Consider the following 21062-nt stretch of genomic DNA (forward strand, 5'->3'; position numbering starts at 1 on the left):
GTAATTATAGATTTCTTACTTTAGTAATAAATTATTTGTTTTTGTTCTCTCCTCAGACTTGTTGTACTTTCATAATCTTCCTGATTGACTTAAGTGCTTTGATACAATAGACCAATAGTAAATAATGAATTGTCTGGGTGCTCAAGGGTAAGCTGTCGAGTACCACAAGGATCTGTATTGGGCCCCTTTCTCTTTTCTCTGTATGTGCTACTTTTGGGGGACATTGTTAGCAGATGTGATGTTACTGCCATGCAGATGACAAACTTCTTTATATATCAGTTAAACATCTTTATATAGCTCAGGAGGAGAGCGGTTGTCTGGCAGTCGGAGGGTTGCCAGTTCGATTCCCCGCCCTGGGCCTGTCAAAGTGTCCCTGAGCAAGACACCTAACCCCTAATTGCTCCCAACGAGCTGATTGGTACCTTGCATGGCAGTCTTTCACCTTTGGTGTGTGAGTGTGTGTGTGAATGGGTGAATGAGAGGCATCAATTGTAAAGCGCTTTGGATAAAAGTGCTATATAAATGCAGTCCATTTACCATTTATATATCAGTTAAGCACAGTGAAGTAGCCCAGCTTGTCAAACAACATGTCTTTCTTAAAGATAATGGTCTGGATGACCCAAATGTCCTTTTACTGATTACTGGAATATATCAGGAAGTTAGTAGCATGCCCTTTTAAAAATAAATTCTTCCTTTTTTTTTGTTTTCATTTAGATGACTTGATTGTCACAGCTAATGTGATTGGCATGGATATTGACTCCATTCTCATCTTTCGGAGTCCCCAATAATAGTAGCACAAAAGTGGCACATTTTTACCTTTTCAATATAAATTGAGGAAGACATCGTCCTTTGTGTGCTGCAAAAAAAGAAGTTGTTTCATGCTTTATTAAAAGCATGAAACAAGCTTGACAACTGAAATGTTTTACTATCTGGTTTCACCAATTTGACCTTGAAAAGTCTTCAACTGGTTCAAAACTCAGCTGCTATAGTGTTTACAAGAGCCAATATATTAGGTTAGTATTATATTAGTCTGGTGGTTGTGCCTGGTTGCCTGTTAAATTCAGAATTGGTTACAAGGTCCTTCTCCTAACATGTAAGGCATTTAACTGGTGTTGCTCCACAGTATCTTAGTGAATGGTTTATCCTTCATTCTCCACCGTGATTATTTTGTTCACAAGCTGCTGGCTATTTGAACGTTTCCAAGAACAGCTAAAATTAGTTTTAGCTCCCTTTGCACATTCAGTCTTCAGACATGCTCCAACTGTGGGCTCAAAACCGATCTTTTCTGTTATACACAGTTACATTTTTGGTAAAGTGATAAAGGGTGGAACTGGAGTATTGAGCTATCGGGTGAGTTGACCTGATGGTGCTGTTGCCTTTCACTGAATATGATCTGCTCTGGATTGCTGCTCAGTGCCATGTCAGAGTGTTGCCTGTTCAGGATCACCCATGGTTATGTGCATCCCCCTTTCTGCAAATATTTTAGATATACTGACATTGTGTAGTATCCTGGGGCTTTTCCATATCACACTCAGGCCTCTAGACGTGCAACATTAATCCAAGTAGGTTTTTCTTTTCTCTAAAATTTTAAGTCTGTGTTCTAGAACTCCACTGCTCTTTCCGTTACCGGTAGCGATTGTTACAAAAGTGTTAGAATGTTCAGGTTAAGAACATTCTAATGATATGTGTGATTTTGCACCCTTTAACAACACTGTAATCATCTGGCTCCCTGGCGGTTTCTGCCCCCTTTCTCAAACCCTGAATTCACAGACTAATCCAACTCCATCCCTCTCCTGGCTCAAGCCCAAATACATCACCCCAACCCATCCTGATCTGTATATTAATACATTTCTTTAGTTTGGAGTTTCCATCTTTCCAGCTAGTTTAATACCTCAAGTTATTCGTCCATACACTCGTTGGCTCCGATAAATTTACTATTACGTATCTATTAGTAATTAGCTTATCTTTAACTATGACATCGGCTCGGCCAGTGAAGGATGGGCTCCCCCTCTATATCTCTATATCTGGGGTCCCCCTGAGAGCTCTTCCCACTGTGGAAGATGTGTTGGCAGAGGGAACACAGGTGGCATTCCCCTCACTTGTGACAAGCACTTCCTGATCGTCGACACCACGACTAGCATTGAGTTATGCTAAAGCAGCACTTATCGTTGAGGACAATCAGTTCCTGTCTGTCTCCTACAATGACGACAATCATAATAACCTTAATGCACAAACAAGATATTGACTGTCTGCTCTTCCTGTTGGAAATGCTTTTGATTCCAAACATGTTTAGCAAGCACTTCCTTGTTGCCAGAGGAATTGTTCTTCTGAGACTCCCTTCACAAGGGTCTCTACAGCAGGTCTGTCAAAAAGCAGGGGTTCTACAGCAGGTCTGTCAACAACAGAGGTTCTACATTTGGCGGTCTCCCATTTTAAGCCATGAAGATCCACTAGTTTATTTGCTTGTCAACCTAAAATACATTTGTAAGGATTTCCCCCACCCAAGTCTGATATCTGCCTCCTTATCCCACACCCATGAGACCACCTCATATCTCTCCAAACCAGAGGGAGCCTAGGTTTCAGGTGTCTCTTAGACTCTACAGACGTTTTTTACTGGCTTCTGTGGTTTCCTTTCAATCAGCAGCCATTTTAGGCCTTGGAAACAAGGTGTGAAGACTTTTTAGCCAAACAATCACATGAATTATGCACTTAATTGCAGGAAAACATAAAAAATCAATCAGCAGATATATCAGCCCTCAGCGATTTATGTTTGAAATACCTGCTCTACATTATTCTTTCATTTTTACAGGCTAAGACTTGTCTCCTCCTAGTGGTGGAAACAGTAATTATGCATCATAACTGCTCACACTCACTAGATCTGCAAACCCTCATGTTTAGACCATGACCCCTGGTAATCACCTAATCATGGTCTTTAGTAAAGAGCTTGAGCAGTTGCATCAGATGGTTTTGTGCAGGAAAGACAACAAAGACCTGAAATTATTTTTTAAAAGATATCTTTATTGCTAATTACAAACCAGCTACAATGACAAACAGTAAATACAACCAAAAAGTCTATGATAACCACAAAGGCTAGGATCAGACAAGCTACCAAGCTAGCTAGTTTGTCTGATCTTCATTGATTTGACTTAAAGTTTTAGTTGGTTATCCTAAAAAAATATATAATAAAAGTGTCATTAAAAAATGAAATACAGTGTTTTGGAAATTAGTATTAAGAAAATATTTCACAAAAGAATTAAATACATTTATAAAATAATTTGGTCCTCTATACACAAGTTTGGTTCTGTAGTGTTCTTCAGGGGAGAATATTGATTAAAAGTTGAACGCATGAGTACAGCTGTGGCCAACAAAGAACAACGATGGCCCAAACAACCACAAAATGGCTGCGAGCCAGAGAAAAATCAGCACTCTATGAACATGGAATAATATACAGTTGGCCCACAAACAATCAGAATACAAGACTGGATTAACATGCAGATGTCCCATGAACATGAACATGACCCTGATGCCTGTAAGGTCGGCAATACCAGCAGACACGCCTGCATTCTGCATTAGTTACGGGGGTCAGATTGAGAGAGGGTCCCTCTGGGAAACACACCTCTTGTGTCGGGCAGGGGGCGGAGCTTTGGGGTCAGCGTCCGGCCCCTCCCACCTCGTCTCTTTTGTGCTGTGGGATATGGCTTTCGATCGAGGCCGAGCTGGCGGAGGAATGGAGTCCTTCTTTGCATACTTCCACTGTTCTCCCCCATCTTTTGGTTCTTTTTTCCTTTGTTCATCGCTCTCTATCTTTGCTTTCTTTCTCCATTCATCCTGCTCTCTCCTTTCCTTTTTACCCTGTTCATCCCCCTCTTTTTTTCCACTTTTCCACTGTTCATCCCCCTCTCTCTTTTTTTCCGCTTTTATATCCCCCTCTCTCTTCTTTTCCCCTTTTATATCCCCCTCTCTCTTCTTTTCCCCTTTTATATCCCCCTCTCTCTTCTTTTCCCTTTTTATATCCCCCTCTCTCTTCTCTTTTTTTCTGTCTTCATTCCCATTTTCTTGGTGTCCCCCCTTTGACATTTCATTTATTCCAAATTTTCCACCTTCACTTTCTGCCTTCCCTTCTTTTTCTACTCTTCCCCCCTTCTCTCCCTTCGCACTTTCTTTTTCACCCTTTTCTATCTTTCCACCTTGGGGCTTTACATGGTCTTGCTTACTATCATTTCTTCTGGACTCCTTTCTTCCCTCTCCTTCCCCCTCTTTTTTCTTCTCCAGAACTTCCTGGTCCAGTTTCTGTTCTATCTGGTTTATCTCCTCCTCCAGTTGGGCCATTTTTGCTGGGTCAGACTTAAGGGCCAAATCCTCTTCATCCTCCTCCTCCTCCTCCTCTTCAACCTCTTCCACTTCAATGCCATCCATGGTCTTCTGCAAGGCAGTTTTGACTTTGTTCAATTCTAGAAGTCCATCCTGTAGTTCCTTGCACACTTCACGAAGCTTTTTTGCGAATTTGGTCTTGGCACCCTTGCGTAGATCATGAGAGTCCTTGGCGAGGAAGAAGATGTCGAGAGCGAGGAAGAGTGCTGACATGACACCAGTGGTGACACTGATTGCCTGGGCGGCTTTGGCAGCACCACCTGCTACACTCAGTACTTGCACGGTGCTGACCAGTCTGTCTGTGTTGATCATTAGAGCCTTGCCTGCTCGAGCGCCTTCCTTCACAACGTGTTTAATGTTCCGATTCAGGGCGCGTTTTGCCACGCTGTCTGTGTACTTCTCAAAGTTCCACCCTTGCAGTGTATGCATCCCTTGCTGCAGAGAGAAGAGGCAAGAAGAGTGTATGTCTGGTGTGGGTGTGGAAATATAGACAGGTGAACACTTGAAATCTGGTTCTGCTGGAAAACTACTGTAAGAAATGGTCCCTGGCAAAACAAACCATTTTTATCTTAGAAACTCACTTCACCATGCATCAGCAGCCATTAGAACATAGCACATCTTATACATCACCAATCTTTTTTCCATCAAGAAAAAATATATTCAACCACCTATGAAACACGGTTTAATTCTTAAAACCAACAAAATCATCTTTTCTTCTAAACGGAACTAACAGAAAACCTAATGGAAAGCCTAAACCAGGGCTCAAATGTGAGACCGTTCTGGTTGCATAGCAACTTAAACTTAAACCGTGCGACCTGGAAGGTAAATTGAGAGCACCGGTGTGACCGTAAACAAAGGTCCTGGTGAAACTGTCAGTTATGTTTGTTTGTTCATTTATTTTAATGTGAGTCACCCACTGCAATCATAAAAACGACATGCAGTTCGATATTCAAACTCACTATTCAAATTTAGCCATGGATAACTTTTTTGTCAGACCAAATATTTTGAAATTAATTGAGTTCTGCAAAGCATGATTTGTAAATAGTTCTCTTTTTTTTAATCACTCCAGGGGCTTCAGATCATCTCATTAACTTCACATTAATCTGAGTCCATCAAAGTATACAACATCAATCAACCCCTGAGATACAAAGCCCAGTTCTCTTTGTTATCATACACTGAACTGCACCGCACAACATCTGCACAGAAATCAAGATGACCAATAACTTTTCATTTTACTGGTGAAACAAAAGGGGTTTATACTACTTCTTTTTTGGAACTTACATTGTATATGACCAACTTCTGTTCTATTATTCTGTAAATAAGACAAAACTGAAATTCGGTTTTTTGAACTGAGCGGTAGAGAGAGAGGACCCACCTGTACGAACTCCATGCATTCCCGGATGTCCTTTACCTCCTCTTGGTAGCCCTCGATCATCTTCTCCACCTTCTTGCGGTCCAGGGTGAAGTGGACGGAGTCCGTGATGTGGGCCGAGGCGGAGGTGATGGTGCCCGCGGTCGCCACGCCGATGCCCACGGCCGTGACGATGATGGAGCTGCCGAAGGTGAAGGGGGCGAGGATGAGGCCCGTGATGGTGGTCACGCTCCCGATCACGCTGGCCACCCGGCCACCCATGCTGGCTTTCAAGGCGCGCTTGTGGAAGCTGTCCGCCGCGTCGGCCAGCGCGAGCAGCTCCAGGATGCGCTTCTGCAAGGACGCCCCCCGCTGGTTGAAGAGGCGCACGAAGAGCTGGGCTCCCAGGTACACGCGGTCAGCGGCCTGCTCGATCGCCCTGAGGGAGAGACAAAGGGAGAGAGATCAGACAGGATCCTGTCCGTCATTCTAGAAGCAATATCTTCTGAGGACACAAAAAGAAAGAAAGGAGAATGGAAATGGGGAGAAGAAATAAATTAGGATGGGAGGAGATTGAAGGAAGGATGCAGTCTATACTGAGAGACACCGGCGGGGGGGGGGGGGGGCTAAACAGTGCTATGAACTGGATGAGATAAACAAAAACATGGCAGAGGGAGGACAAGAGGAGAGGTTCAGAGTTTATTGCTCAAGGGGCTCCTGTTGGCTGTCCAGATGCCCTTGGCTTGCTCTCTGCACACACACATAAATAATGGGGTCTCCTCTGCCCCTACTGCCTGCTTTCACACTTGTGGCAGTGGTGTGAAAAGAAGCAGCTGGCTGGCACTGTGGAGGAGGAGAACCACAGATTGCCTTCACTCTCCCGAATCCGGCAACAGGGGCTGTACAGTATATGAGCTTACTTGTACATAGTTTGCAAATTGGGACATTCCAAATTCGGGTTGGGATTGGAGATGCTAATTTTTTAAAAATGTATATATATATATTTAAAAAAAGAGTTACTGCAGAATTAAAGTTGTACTGAGACAAAGCAAGAAGAGTAAGAAAGGAAGGAAGGGAGCGAGGGAAACAGAGAACTTAATAAAAGAGGTGAACTCACAGCTCTTCCTCATCCTCTTTAAAGTTTGAAGATTCATTCCACTCGTTCCAACCTGGCAAACACACAGGACAGTAATCAAAGCTCACGGTAGCTCAGATGATCCGCATGCTCTACACCTTTCTGTCCACCACTTGGTTCAGCATGTAAAGGACCCTTAAAATGGTTCTGACCCAAGATTGTACACATAAAAGCACAAGAAACTGCTAAGTACTACAATGGTAGAATTGGGAGGAAGAAACTACTCCACCCTCCGTCCATGCAGCATGAGGAAAAACTGCTTTGTGCTACACAACCAACTGGACAGACACACCAGGCCTATCTTCAAGGTCAACCATCTTGGCGGTAATAGGATAAACACGTGAGGTCTACAACAGTTGTTTGTAAATACACGTGACAGGTCAATGGGTACATCTCAATGTCTAAGTCATACACATAACAGCTGAGACTAGTTTGACAGAAAAACAAATGAAGAGGGATGACATACGTACCTTCCACTGTTCTCCACCAATCCAGTAAGCCGTCATCGTCGTCCTGGGGAAGAGAAATTAATCATAAATATTCGCAATTAATTCACAAGGTGTGCGAGCCATTATCATCTAGGTGAAATAACTAGATTGCCAACCTACTAACAATGCAATTAATTAGTTCTGGCACAAAAATAGAGTACATAGTGTACATACCTCTGTAGTGTCAAGGGGATTTGTTTCACTTGGCAAAGGTGCCATCTCCACCATCTGAACTTCCACTGAGCTCTCCTGTAACACACAGTGTTAAACTCCACAGTGTAGTGCACACACAGTGCTAAACCCCACAGTGTAGCACACACACACAGTGTTAAACCCCACAGTGTAGCACACACACAGGGCTATACTCCACAGCGTAAAACACGTACACTACGTGGCCAAAAGTATGGGTGTTCGGCTACTAACTAGTTGGTTCGGCTACTTCAGCCACACCGATTTGGATTCTGGAGCGGTGAAAACGCGTCCTCTGGACTGGTGAATCACGCTTCACTATCTGGCGGTCTGACAGAGGAATCTGGGTTTGGTGGCAATGCACTGTACCAACTGTACTGGCCCAAATAGTACAAACTGTACAGTTTAGAGGAGGAGGAATAATGGCCTGGGGCTGTTTTTCGTGTTTTTAGCAAGGCCCCTCAGTTCCAGTGAAGGGAACCCGTAAGGCTACAGCATGCAACAACATTCTATAAATGTGTTTTGCTTCCAACTTTGTCGCAACAGTTTGGGTACACAATTAACTTTAGAAATATTATAACGGTTCTCGAGTTTTTACTAATGAGACGTGTTAACATTTAAAGTTGACAGTGCCTATCTATTCCATCCACGGATCACTGACACCTGTCCAAAACCCGACTTCACCAGAGATGGAGTGGTACAACAAATGTTGCATTCCTGCGATGCACAAGATGCATCTTAAATACCGGCAGTTCATTTAAATGGACTCGCTGCGGCTGTACTCATTTACATAACCAGTCTTAGTAAATACCCAAAAATGTTTGGCACTAACAGTAATCTGCAGCATGCTTAATAAATATGGCCCAAAAAATAAAATCATACATCATTTAAAACAGATGTAAAAAGTTAGTATGGTTCTCGGAGTATATTCTAGAGGGGAACTGGATGTTACGTAACCAAAAAAATGCAGATACCCCCATCTGTATAAATGTAACAGCAGTTACATTTATGCTGCCTCTGAGTTGCTACAACAAACAGCACGCTTTTTTGCTGTTGCACTTTTACAGAATGCCATCTAAAGAAAAAACGAGACGGTTGGTACCCAAGGAGGTCACGGAGAGGGCTTCAGATTTGGAGATTAGGGACACCAGATGGTGTAGATACTAACCATGTCTCCACATAAGAGTGGACGTGCTTATCTTGTGCCGAAAAGAAGTTAACACCCGCTTTTCCCAGGACTTAAAATACAGATGCAATTACCGTTTGCTGCAATGGCCACCGGCCATGATAAATCAGCTGTAGCAGGTCATATGCATACATTTCTATTCCCTCCTCCTATAGTGTTACACTCCACAGTGTAGCTCACATGGTGTTATACTCCACAATGTAGCACACACATAGTGTTACACTTCACAATGTAACACACATATTTACCCAAATAGGTATAAACAGACCTGCACTGAGGGCAGTTCCACCATCTCAAAAGACTTCTCCAAGAGTTCCTCTTCCTCAGAATCCTACAGATGGGAGAGGAATATAGTAATGACATGTGGGCATGTATCCCACAATCCCTCTAACCTCTCAAGCTCATGTAGACAGGAAATGAGATTACATGTGAGCAAGCAGAGAAGGAAGTGGGTGGCTAATAAATTAAGGTAGGTGGCTTTGTCTCACTTACCTGAATTGGGGGTAGTAAGGTAATTTTTGGAGTTCTAGGAAGAGTTCTCGTCACTCTGAATGATACCTAGTGGCCACAAATCACAAAAAACAAACCGTAAACAACCCTGTACAGTGCACTACAGTCACATACAGGGCAGCGTGGCGTAGTTAGACACAGGGTGGAGTATAGTTATTACACACAGTACTATGGAGTCGTAAAACTCAAAGGGTACTGAGAGCAGTTACACAAACAAGGCGCTGTAGAGTAATTAAAGACACATGGTACTACAGCAGTTAGTTACACAGGGTAGTATACACCAATGACAGCTAAGGCGCAAATCACACCCACCTTCCTCTTCGGCCTACGTGACTCCTCCCTCTTTTCATCTCCTCCTGCAAGGGTTCCACTCTCAGTGTCCATGGAAACCTGTAAAGCGCACATGCACAGATGCAAGAAGACATAAGCTTCTGCTGTCACTGAGATAATCCATCAAACAGTTCAGGACTGGGTGTCAGGACTGAATACAAAATAGAGATTGAGTACGAAGAGGAATTGCACAGTCACCACACACTAACGAGTACAGGTTGAATACTGTGGTGATGTAGTTACCTGTACATTGGCAAAGACCTGCTTGTACATCAACCAAAACACAAGAACAGACACTTACCTGTGCAGGTGTAGGATCCTTAGAACCTTTGGGAAATTTGGATCTGAACATTCCACTGAAGATTCCTCCTTTCTCCTAGAGAGGCATGAGAGGGTTAATAGAGTTTATTTAACTGGGGAGGGTACAAGCAGGACAGACAGACACTCACCTTTGTGTTGATGTCTAAAAGATTTGTGTTGCTGGCTGAGAGTTCACTCTCTATAGATTCATCTTCCTGTGAAAGAGAGGTCATTTACCACAGGATTTCCACACAGGTAGTCTGTACAAGTACAGTGCAGTGCTGTGTTAATACAGTTACCTGTGCTAGTAGAGTGCTCTCAGCAGGTTTAGGGGATTTTCGAAAAAGTCCAGCGAGCTTCCCTCCTTTTTTCTGAGTGAGGATGAGGAGTGGGTAAGATATTGGGTAGATACATTGATCCCCATTGTAGTTTATGCACTTGGACAGAAACAATGTCTGATCTTTTGAGTAAGGACTGAGCATATTAACTGTCCTTGCTGGCTGAAAGCTCACGTTGTATAAATTCATCTTCCTGAGAAGAGCAGTTTCATTATCATAGCATTTTCACTTGACTTGTAAAACTTGCACAAGTTGCGTACAGTGCAATACTATAGTTGACTGTGCAGGTAAAGTGCAATACAGTATTAATATTGCTACCTGTACAGGTAGAATGTGGTACAATGTTAATACAATTACTTGTACGGGTGTAGTCACCGACCCCACCCACACCCCACCTCTGTCTAACCTGTGTGTCATCAGGGCCCTCGAGCTCTGTCTCTGTGGTGCTGTGTGTTTGTGGGGGGCCCACATCATTGGCATCAAAGCTGATCTGGAAAGACAGACCAGTGTGAGATAACATAGACCACCATCATCTTCTTCATCATTAAGCTCTGCTAGTATGAGATAACACACAGCACCATCATCATGATTATTGCTGTCAAGGGGTGCCACCAAACATACACTATATGACTAAAAGTGTTAGGACACCCCTTGGTCTGGGGCTGTTTTTCATGGTTTGGGCTTGGCCCCTTAGTTCCAATGAAAGAAACTCTTAATGCCACAGCATACAATAACACTCTATATGATTCTGCACTTCCCCAACAGTTTGAGGAAGGCCCTTTTGTATTTCAGCATGACAATGCCCCCAGCCATACAGTGATGTCCATATAGAGACATATAGGTCCACACACGCACACACACACACACACACACACAAACCAAAGATCCAAAAACACCTGCTTCTGCTTCTGCTGAACAGAAATGTTGATTTATAGATTAATGACTGAACAGACAGACTCACCTGTATGTCGTCAGAAAGACTGTCTTTGCTGCCAGAGAGCTCACTGTGTGCAGACAGATTGTCCTGAGGGAGACAGAGGCGAACAGAAAAGAGAAATCTATCTGTATAGGCTTTGTACTCTTGGTGTTGTTGACAAAGACCTGCTAGTACATCGACATAAAAACACAGGAAGAGACTTACCTGTGCAAGTGTGGGATCTCGAGAACGTTTGGGAGATTTGGATCTGAACATTCCACCGAAGATTCCTCCTTTCTCCTAGAGAGACATGAGAGGGTTAATAGAGTCTGTTTAACTGGGGAGAGTACAGGCAGGACAGACAGACAGACAGACACTCACCTTTGTGTTGATGTCTGAGAGACTGTCATTGCTGGCTGAGAGTTCTCTCTGTATAGATTCATCTTCCTGTGAAAGAAAGGTCATTTACCACAGGATTTCCACACAGGTAGTCTGTACAGGTACAGTGCAGCGCTGTGTTAATACGGTTACCTGTGCTAGTAGGGTGCTCTCAGCAGGTTTAGGGGATTTTCGAAAAAGTCCAGCGAGCTTCCCTCCTTTTTTCTGAGTGAGGATGAGTAGGGGGTAAGATATTGGGTAGATACAATGATCCCCATTGTAGTTCATGCACTTGGACAGAAACAATGTCTGATCTTTGGAGTAAGGACTAAGCATATTAACTAGGCTGAAAGCTCATGGTGTACTGATTCATTTTCCTGATAAGAGCAGTTTCGTTAGCATAGCATTTTCACTGACTTGTGAAACTTGTGCAAGTAGCATGCAGGGCAGTATTACAATAGTTAACTGCACAGGTAAATTGCAGTACAGTATTAATATTGTTACCTGTATAGGTAGAGAGCAGATCAATTTTAATATAGTTACACAACAACGCAATACAGTATTAATATAGCTACCTGTACAGGTAGAGCATGGTAAAATGTTAATATAATTATCTGTACAGCTGGAGTCCCTGACCCCACCCACACCCCACCTCTGTCTAACCTGTGTGTTATCGGGGGCCTCCAGCTCCGTCTCTGTGGTGCTGTGTGTCTGTTGGGGGTCCACACTGAGAGCATCAAAGCTGATCTGGAAAGATAGACCAGTGTGAGATAACATAGACCACCATCATTATCTTCTGTATCATACAGCTCTACTAGCATGAGATAACATGCAGCATCGTCATCATGATTCTTGCAGTCATCTCTATCATACTTATGTAGCACCAGCAGCCACAGATATAACAGAGCAGCACCTTCATCTTGACCATCCTCACTATCACCATCAGGATCACCATATATCATACAGTTCTACCAGAATGTGATAAAGGCTAGTTTACACTCAGTTGAGTGACTGTAGCCCAGCTGAAATCACAGAATGTCTGCTAATGTTCTGTTGACCCTCTGCAACAATTGAGGGGAAAAAAGCAACATTCTTATTTTGTCTATTGCTTTACTTTTTAGTAGGAGAAAGCCAACATAGCACACAAGTGAATACCAATGGGTGCAACCAAATAGTTTTGATGAGTTTTGTCGCATAGTCCAATGCACCACCTGCCATTTAAGCACTTGCAGGGTATCTGAGTCAAGTGATGAGTTATACTGGATTCAGAGAAAAAGTATTGCTTTTATTAAAAAAAAATTTTTTAATAAAAAATAAAAAATAAATAAATTGTACAATCGTAAATTGTGTTTTTGTTTGTCTGGCTGTGAAATTACCACCTCCAACAACGCTCCTGAGCAAGTAGCACGGCTATTTTTTTCTAGTTAGTTACTGTAAACTCGCCTTTACAGTGACAAGATGGCTGACTATGTTAGTAACGCACGGTTACACGAGAGAGCCAGCTCACACCAACTAGCAGTAGTCCAAAGCAATCCCCCACTTCATCGCAAAAACGCCATGATAAAGCTCATGGGAGCACGAGAGTGAAGATCAGTCCGGCTTTTGGCCAGTGGAGAAAGCATAGGCTGAAATGGCTAAAAAGGGACGCAGAGTTGGCTAACCTATTTTGCCACAGGTAAGCTAACCATTAGCAGGACCGAAAAGAACATTGTGATGGATGGCATTTTGCTTTTTTTGTAGCCCAGCGTTATCTACGTCTCATTAGTCATCTACTGTAGAACGCTGACAGGTTAACCTCTGAACATTTTCTATATTTTGCTAAATTATGACATTCAAGCTCCATACTAGGCCTAGGCCTTTATAAAGCGGGTTGCTAACGCTCTTGCGGTGAAAACATCACATGTAGCCTCGGGTCTTGAAATGGCAGTTGTGTTGAACAGAATGCAGCCAATTTGCTGGCTAGATAGATTAGTACTACTACTGGTAGTGGATGTTGAATTTTCCAACCCATTTGCGTGACCTTAATGAGCCTGTCTGTACCGGTGCCTTGGTACCGATAGCTAGCCTAGCAGCTGTTGTGCAGTATAAAAATATATATTGCAAAGATAAGTTGTTATATAAATTATCCATTAGGCTACTTGTCAGACGTATGACTCATCGTTTGACTGGATACTACAATAGCCAGTTTCCCGTCACACTACGGTCAGCGCTGTACCAGCACGTCTATGGCCCAAACACACAGGTAGTCAGACAGCCGGGCAGCCTTTCAGTGGTGGATCACTGACAGAACGAGTCTGGTCTTTGAGACGGCTCCGTTAGGTGAACGCTGGGAGCAGACTGGCGTTTTTTTGTAAGCGATAAACGATCCCATGACGTCTGGCTTCGGTAATAACAATAGCCGAATAAACTATACGTTAACGTAGTAAAATAATAACATTTTGGACTAGAGCCAGATATAGCAAGAATCGTTCGACTGTCTCCTGTGTAGGCAGCGTGAGCGCAAGGTCTGACTGCATTGCTGCTTGTTATGACGATGTGCTTGGGGAGTCTTTAATTAATTTTCTAACAGATTAATAAATTAATGAATAATTCAATCAGTCAGTCTGCACATATTAATCGGAGTGAGTGAGACGCATGACATGCGGAACAAGGAAGGTTTCTGAACAGAGCAACACTATTTGTTTGATAGCCTATTACCGTATATCGTATAAACTAATTCGCAATATATTTAGCTGTATGATGTTGCGGAATTATTTAATAACCGTATTATTTAACGAGTTCCTTCTGTAATCGAAGGGACATTCACAAGTTGTTCAAGGGGTGCATAAAGGTGAACAGGCCAAACATACATAAAGGCCGACGAGAAGATAACATAGTAAGAATAATAATTAAAAAGGGAGAAAAAAGTGGCCAGTTTAGTTCTGTGTTGAATGCTGCAGTTTTGCACGTTGTTATTTATCTTTCATTGTTATGTTGCATCCTGGGCCCCCCTCACATCAGGACCTGGGGCAAACTTTGGGCTGGGATTGCCAATTCTTCCTTGTGGACACTAGATGGGGCTTTTGGGTTATTTCTTATTGCTGTTCGCTCACTGGCTAGGTAAACAAGTTAACTTGGTAGCCATAAAGTGTATAACCAACTAGCCAGTTTGATAATGTTAGCAAAGCAAGGTGTACCAATTCCAGCTACTTTCAAAGTCTTTATATGACCAACAGTCCAACTGTTGACCACACGTTCTATTTTTTTTTAAAAACAGTATCTTTATATTCAGACTGACCCTAGACATATATGCATTAATATATGTACACACACGCACACACACACCTATAATGTGAAACACACCTGTTTATTGTCAGGCCTGCCCTTCTCTTCAACCAGGTTACTGTCCGTTACATAACTCTGCAACAGAAAAAGAAACAAACAGGAAATAACAATTAAAGAAAAAACAAGCGTATGATGTTGGCACTGGTAATACTACGCCAAGTCACAAAGTCTTACTTACAGTGAAGGTGGCGGTCCTGTCTTTAGGAATCTTCCAGAGAAGCCCACCAAACACTTTGTCCTGTGAGACAGGGAGGAAGAAAGGGAAGGAGAAGGAGAAATGGGAGGTAAAGGAATGAGTGAATGAATACTTGGAGTGAAGCATCAGTCCCCAAAGACATGGAGCCATTTTTTTGCTTATTTTACACACTTGATTTGATGCATTCGTCACTGCAGAAATTATTATGGGGTTTTAAGGCTCCATACCATGCTGTTTGCTCACACACACACACATGCACACACACTCACACACACACACATTACAGACCTGTTGGTTGTCTGTCTCCTCCTTGTGATTCTCAGTGCTGTCTAATTGGCTTGATTCTCTTGCTGTCTAAGTGTGCGATTGATACACCCTGTTAGTACAGCATCACAGGTATAACAATGACCCCTTAACATTAGTACGGCACTGAAGGAAAAATAACCAAGACTCCCAACATCAGTTTTTAGTTTTTTAGACACAAATAATGGCGTGTAGAATAATGACTGAACGGAGAGACTCACCTTTGAGTTGTTGTCGGAGAGACTGTCGTTGCTGACTGAGAGTTCACTGTGTATAGAGAGACTGTCCTGAGAGAGGGAGAGAGACAGAGAGAGAGAGAGCGAGAGAGAGCAGTCAAACAGTGTTCCCAGTGTGGACTGGACACTTTCTACTGCCCGAGCATAAACAACAGAAACACACAGGAAGAGACACTTACCTGTGCAGGTGTACGATCTCTAGACGTTTTGGGAGATTTCCTGAACATTCCACCGAAGATTCCTCCTTTCTCCTAGAGAGACATGAGAGGGTTAATAGAGTCTGTTTAACTGGGGAGAGTACAGGCAGGACAGACAGACAGACAGACAGACACTCACCTTTGTGTTGATGTCTGAGAGACTGTCATTGCTGGCTGAGAGTTCTCTCTGTATAGATTCATCATCCTGTGAAAGAAAGGTCATTTACCACAGGGTTTTCACACAGTTACTATTCTGTACAGGTACAGTGCAGTGCGGTGTTAACACAGTTACCTCTGCCGACGGAGTGCTCTCTGCAGGTTTGGGAGATTTGGTTCTGAACATCCCGCTGAACATTCCTCCTTTCTCCTAGAGAAGCGTGAGAGAGTTAGAGCCTGCTTTAAATGAGAGGGGGTACGAACAGGCAGGCTTGACAGAGACAAGCTCGCTCACCTTCGTGTTCACATCCAAGACGCTCTCACTGTCGGCTGAGAGCTCACTGCGTGTGGATTCATTTTCCTGTGAAGCACAAGTCAGTCAGCACACAACATTTTCACGTAAAATCGTACAGGTGTAGGAGTGCAGGGCAGCGTTCATACGGTTACCTGAGCAGGCCTCGTGCGTTCAGCGGGTTTAGGGGCTCTTCTGAACCAGTCTGTGAGCTTGTCGCCTTTTTCCTGAAAGAGCGGGAAAAGCGTGAGGAGCGTTTTGATTTGAAAAAAAAAATCCCACTGATCTATGAGAGAAATGGCGGAACAGAGACTCACCTTAGTACTCACTTCTGAGAGACTGTCGTTGCTGGCTGAGAGCTCAGTGGGTGTAGATTCATTTTCCTGGCAAAGGCGAAGCAGTTAGTCCAGTGCACTCATTTGTTTGTGAATGTGTACAGAGAAGAGTACGGCGCTACGATGTTAAAGTAAATACCTGCGACGGTAGACTGCGCTCTGCGAGTTTGGGGGATTTTCGGAAAATCCCAGCAAGTTTCCCCCCTTTTTTCTGAGGGAGAGGTAGGTGGGGTAATTTGAGCTGATACAGACTGATAGAAATACTGATTTTCAAATTCAAGGCTGAACTGGCTGTTCCCAGAGAGACTACTCCCTGACAGTTCACTGTGTACAACACCACTGAGAATGACAGATAGCATTTAGCAAAGGATTCACAATCATTTACCCGCACAGGTAGAATAATGCTCTATAGTGTTCGTATAGTTACCTTTACTGGGCAAGTGCAGTACAATGTTAATATATTTACCTGTACAGGTGGACTCCCGTACCCCACCCAAACCCCACCTCTGTCTAACCTGTGTGTTGTCGGGGGCCTCCAGCTCTGTCTCTGTGTTGCTGTGTGTCTGTGGGGGGTCCACGCTGTCGGTATCAGAGCTGATCTGGAAAGACAGACCAGTGTGAGATAACATAAACCACCATCATCATCTTCTGCATCATCTTAAACATCTTCATCATCATTGCATAGTTCTAGCATTAGACAACACACCATCTTCACTGTCACATTCATAATTAGCTGTGAGGACCTAAATGGACTGAGTTACATATGAGAAACCTGACATACACACATGCACACACTTTTCTCTCACACAGACCTGTCGGGTTTCAGTCTTCTCCCCATAATCCTCAGTACCCTCTGATTGGTTCACTTCCCTGCCACCCTTAGTGTGAGAGGGATACACCCTGTTAGTACAGCATTATAGAGATAACATCACCCCCTAACATTACTACAGCACTGCAGGGATAACACCTACCCCAAACATTACTACAGCTCTACAGGGATAACTATAACCCCTAACATTACTACAGCACTACTGGGATAACAATGACCCCAAACATGAATGCAGGGCTACAGGGATAACAATGACTAATTGTAATTTAGGTGCAGTACCTGTGCTGTAGATCTGACAGGTCTTAAATTTTTCTTCATTTTCATCAAAATTCCTGGACCCTGAAACACAAACAGTATATGAAACACACATTTATGATAAATATTACCAACACCACAAACTGAACTCAAGAATGATCACATTAATCCCCACACACTGACACTCAAGAGACCATCAATCTAAAATATAGACAGCAAAACTGATTAGCAAAACCTGCACAGACGCACTCACCTCTGAGTTGCTAATATCGGAGAGACTATCTTTGCTGGCTGAGAGTTCACTGTGTGCAGTAAGACTGTCCTGAGAAAGAAATAAAGAGAGAGAGAGTTACAGACGTGAATGGACTGACTGGCACATAGACACGCAGAGCATATGCATACACAGACGGACATGCACACATGCATGCACAAATGTACACATACTTCTCTCATGCAGAACTTTTGGGTGTTGGTCTCCTCCCCATGGTCCTCAGTGCTCTCTGATTGGCTCACTTCTCTGTCACTCTGCGGGTGAAAATGATACACCCTGTTAGTACAGCACTACAGGGATAACAATGACTGTTAATATTAGTACAGCACTACAGAGATAACAATGACCCCTAACATTACTACAGCACTACAGAGATTACAATGGCCCCTAACATAAGTACTTCAAATGAGTGAAGACTGTTTCAGTGGGGCTACGGGTACAGTACCTGTGCTGTAGATCTGATGGGTCGTAACTTTTTCTTAATTTCCTTCAAAATTCCGGACCTCTGAACAAACAGTATGTGAAACACACAATATTATAGAAGACAGAAAAGGCAAAGACTTTGGCAAGTACCACATGATCCCCTCCCCACCCACACGCACTACTGAGAAGAGACCAGTTTACAAGTTGTACAGAAATACTGATCTTTAGAGTAGACGTCTGGACAGTGACTCACCTTTGTGTTGTCAGAAAGACTGTCGTTGCTGGCTGAGAGTTCCCTGTGAGTAGAAAGACTGTCCTGAGAGAGTGAGAAAAAGAGAAAAAGAGAGATGTGAGTACCCCAGCTGCATACCTGAAATGGACTGACTCACACACATGAGAAATCTAACAACACGCGCACGCATACACACACACACACACACACACACACACACACAGACACACTGTTCTCTCGCACAGACCTGTCGGGTTTCAGTCTTCTCCCCATAATCCTCAGCACCCTCTGATTGGTTCACTTCCCTGCCAACCTTAGTGTGAAAAAGTGTGAGGGATAACAATTGCCCCTAACATTACTACAGCTCTACATGGATAACAATGACCCCTATCAGTAGTATGGAATTGTAGGTTAACAGTGACTAATTGTATAATTCAGCAGCATTACGGGTGCACTTCATGTGCTGTAATTAGTGGACAGTGTTCTAGGTGCAGTACCTGTGCTGTAGATCGGAGGGGTCTTAAATTTTTCTTCATTTTTTTCAAAATTTCTGAGCCCTGAAACGCAAACAGTGTGTGAAACATACATGTAATAGATATTACCTGCACCACATCACCCTCAACACACACACACAGAAGCGACCATCAATAGCTGAACAGCAACACTGCTTTGTAATGACTGAAGGGATGGACACACCCACCTCTGCGTTGCTGTTGTCAGAGAGACTGTCATTGCTGGCTGAGAGTTCACGGTCTGCAGTGAGACTGTCCTGAGAGAGAAAGAGAGAGAGAGAGAGAGAGAGAGAGAGAGAAAGAGAGAGCACTGTGGACACCTGAGGTACAGGCCTGAAAAGACTAGATGCACACAATGCACACAAACACGCACATACACACGCACGCATGTACAAACACACACTCACATCCCCTCATACAGACCTTTTGCGTGTTGGTCTCCTCCCCATGGTCTTCATTGGTTTCTGATTGGGTCACGTCTCTGTCACTCTAAGTGTGAATGTGATACACCCTGTTAGTACAGCAATATGGGATAACAGTAACCTCTCACTTTAGTACAGCACTACGGAGATAACAATGACCCCTAACATTACTACAGTACTACAGAGATAATAATGACCCTTAACATTACTAGAGCACTACAGTAATAACAATGACCCCTAATATTACTAGAGCACTACAGTGATAACAATGACCCCTAACATTAGTACAGCACTACAGGGATAACAATGTCCCCCACCATTAGTACAGCAGCTAGCAGTGTTTTCAGTGTAGTACCTGTGCCGTGGATCTGTTGGGTCTTAAATTTTTCTTCATTTTCTTCAAAATTTTTGTGCTCTGGAACACGAACAGTACATGTAATAGATATAAAAGACACATATTGGGCTCGGATTTAGTCAAAATTTGTCCTTAACTAACCATTAAGCAATATTCTTCTCTTCACAGTTTGGTGACATCAGTGATCAAAGAACCTAACTTACTAAAGTTAAGAGCTAGTGAGAAAAAAAAAGTGTAGCTTTGTGAAGCGGGAGTTATAAGGCCATTTTAGTACTTGCCTGTTTGGATTTCGTCCCTTTCATGTCTGCTGGTACCTGACACTGCTCCATCTTATAACTACAAAACAAAGACCCAGTGCACAATGTGTGACCTCTTAAATACACCCAAAGGGCTCAATTCAAGTCACTGCATCTCAGCTACTAAACCATTTACCATTACCATTACATTACCGTACTTTTTCCTTTCACCATTTTACCATTCAGTGAGAACCACAGAAATCACAATTCTTATTGTGTCACATATTCTTATCATGTATCAGGTGTATTGTGTTCGTATTGTTCATTCATTTTCAATTCAACTTTATTTAAATGTAAGAAGCTCATTAGGGGTAGCCCTCATTTACAGTGATGCTCAGCTAACAGGGAGGGAAAAAAACATTCAACGTCATAAAACAAAACAAAAAAGTGAAACAGTACAATCTGACAGGATTGTACAGGATTTAATTTCTAAAAAAAAAAGTATAAGATTTTAGTTTTTAAAATGTGTTGAAACTTGTTATATTGAGTAGCCTTTCATAACATATCAATGAAAACTGAGAGAGACCAGCACACGCAACAACACGGCTCTTGTTGTTCATAGTCATGTTAAATGTTCTAAGGCTAACATCGGTTGTGGCGTACATACCCATCGCCAGACTTCAACATGTGCAAACATGACCACACCTGTTCGCTCAGCGTCTACGGCAATCTACTCTCAACTGCCGGAGGCGCACAGACAGATTTAGCAAGCATCTGGACAAGGCGTTACTCAGACGTACCAAAAACAGCTCTGATTAATTCGTCAAATAGATTCCTCCTTTAGGTTCCGACTCAAATCAATTCGCTTCCTCTGCGTGGTGCATACGTTTTGTTATTTTAGCATGAACCTTACACGGGTAATATGAAACTCACAAAAAAACAGTCTGTCCCTCTTGACTATGTTGTGCGATTCTAAACGTAGGTCGCTGAACCTTT

General features: G+C 43.0%; 1 protein-coding gene across 1 annotated transcript; it reads right to left on the minus strand.

The window, feature by feature from the left end:
• Positions 1-1966: 1966 nt before the first annotated feature.
• Positions 1967-20824, minus strand: LOC118233554. The gene is made up of 43 exons (XM_035429312.1): positions 20734-20824; positions 20109-20166; positions 19831-19890; positions 19477-19542; positions 19242-19310; positions 19039-19098; positions 18789-18854; positions 18563-18625; positions 18332-18391; positions 18060-18140; positions 17869-17937; positions 17640-17699; positions 17344-17409; positions 17047-17130; positions 16671-16742; positions 16514-16579; positions 16352-16423; positions 16200-16265; positions 16041-16115; positions 15888-15953; positions 15731-15802; positions 15537-15602; positions 15301-15366; positions 14995-15054; positions 14835-14891; positions 12156-12239; positions 11646-11717; positions 11496-11561; positions 11340-11414; positions 11160-11222; positions 10605-10688; positions 10160-10231; positions 10010-10075; positions 9862-9936; positions 9543-9620; positions 9213-9278; positions 8989-9051; positions 7520-7594; positions 7328-7370; positions 6840-6891; positions 5747-6161; positions 3989-4806; positions 1967-2051 (listed from the first exon to the last, which is right to left on the minus strand). The coding sequence occupies exons 1-43, from the start codon at positions 20751-20753 to the stop codon at positions 1967-1969; spliced, it is 3972 nt and encodes a 1323-aa protein (XP_035285203.1). The 5' UTR covers positions 20754-20824.
• Between the last annotated feature and the right edge of the window lie 238 nt (positions 20825-21062).

This window comes from Anguilla anguilla, chromosome 8 (assembly GCF_013347855.1).
Source record: "Anguilla anguilla isolate fAngAng1 chromosome 8, fAngAng1.pri, whole genome shotgun sequence".
Taxonomy (NCBI): Eukaryota; Metazoa; Chordata; class Actinopteri; order Anguilliformes; family Anguillidae; genus Anguilla; species Anguilla anguilla.

Bases quoted from the DNA above. Each gene is read 5' to 3' on its own strand.
- LOC118233554 (XM_035429312.1), bottom strand. From the start codon at position 20,753: ATGTTGAAGTCTGGCGATGG. The intron at 20,167-20,733 runs GTATGTACGCCA...TTTGTTTTGTAG, and splicing joins ATGTTGAAGTCTGGCGATGG to TTATAAGATGGAGCAGTGTC. The intron at 15,803-15,887 runs GTGAGTGTCTGT...ATGTCTCTCTAG, and splicing joins TCTCAGACATCAACACAAAG to GAGAAAGGAGGAATCTTCGG.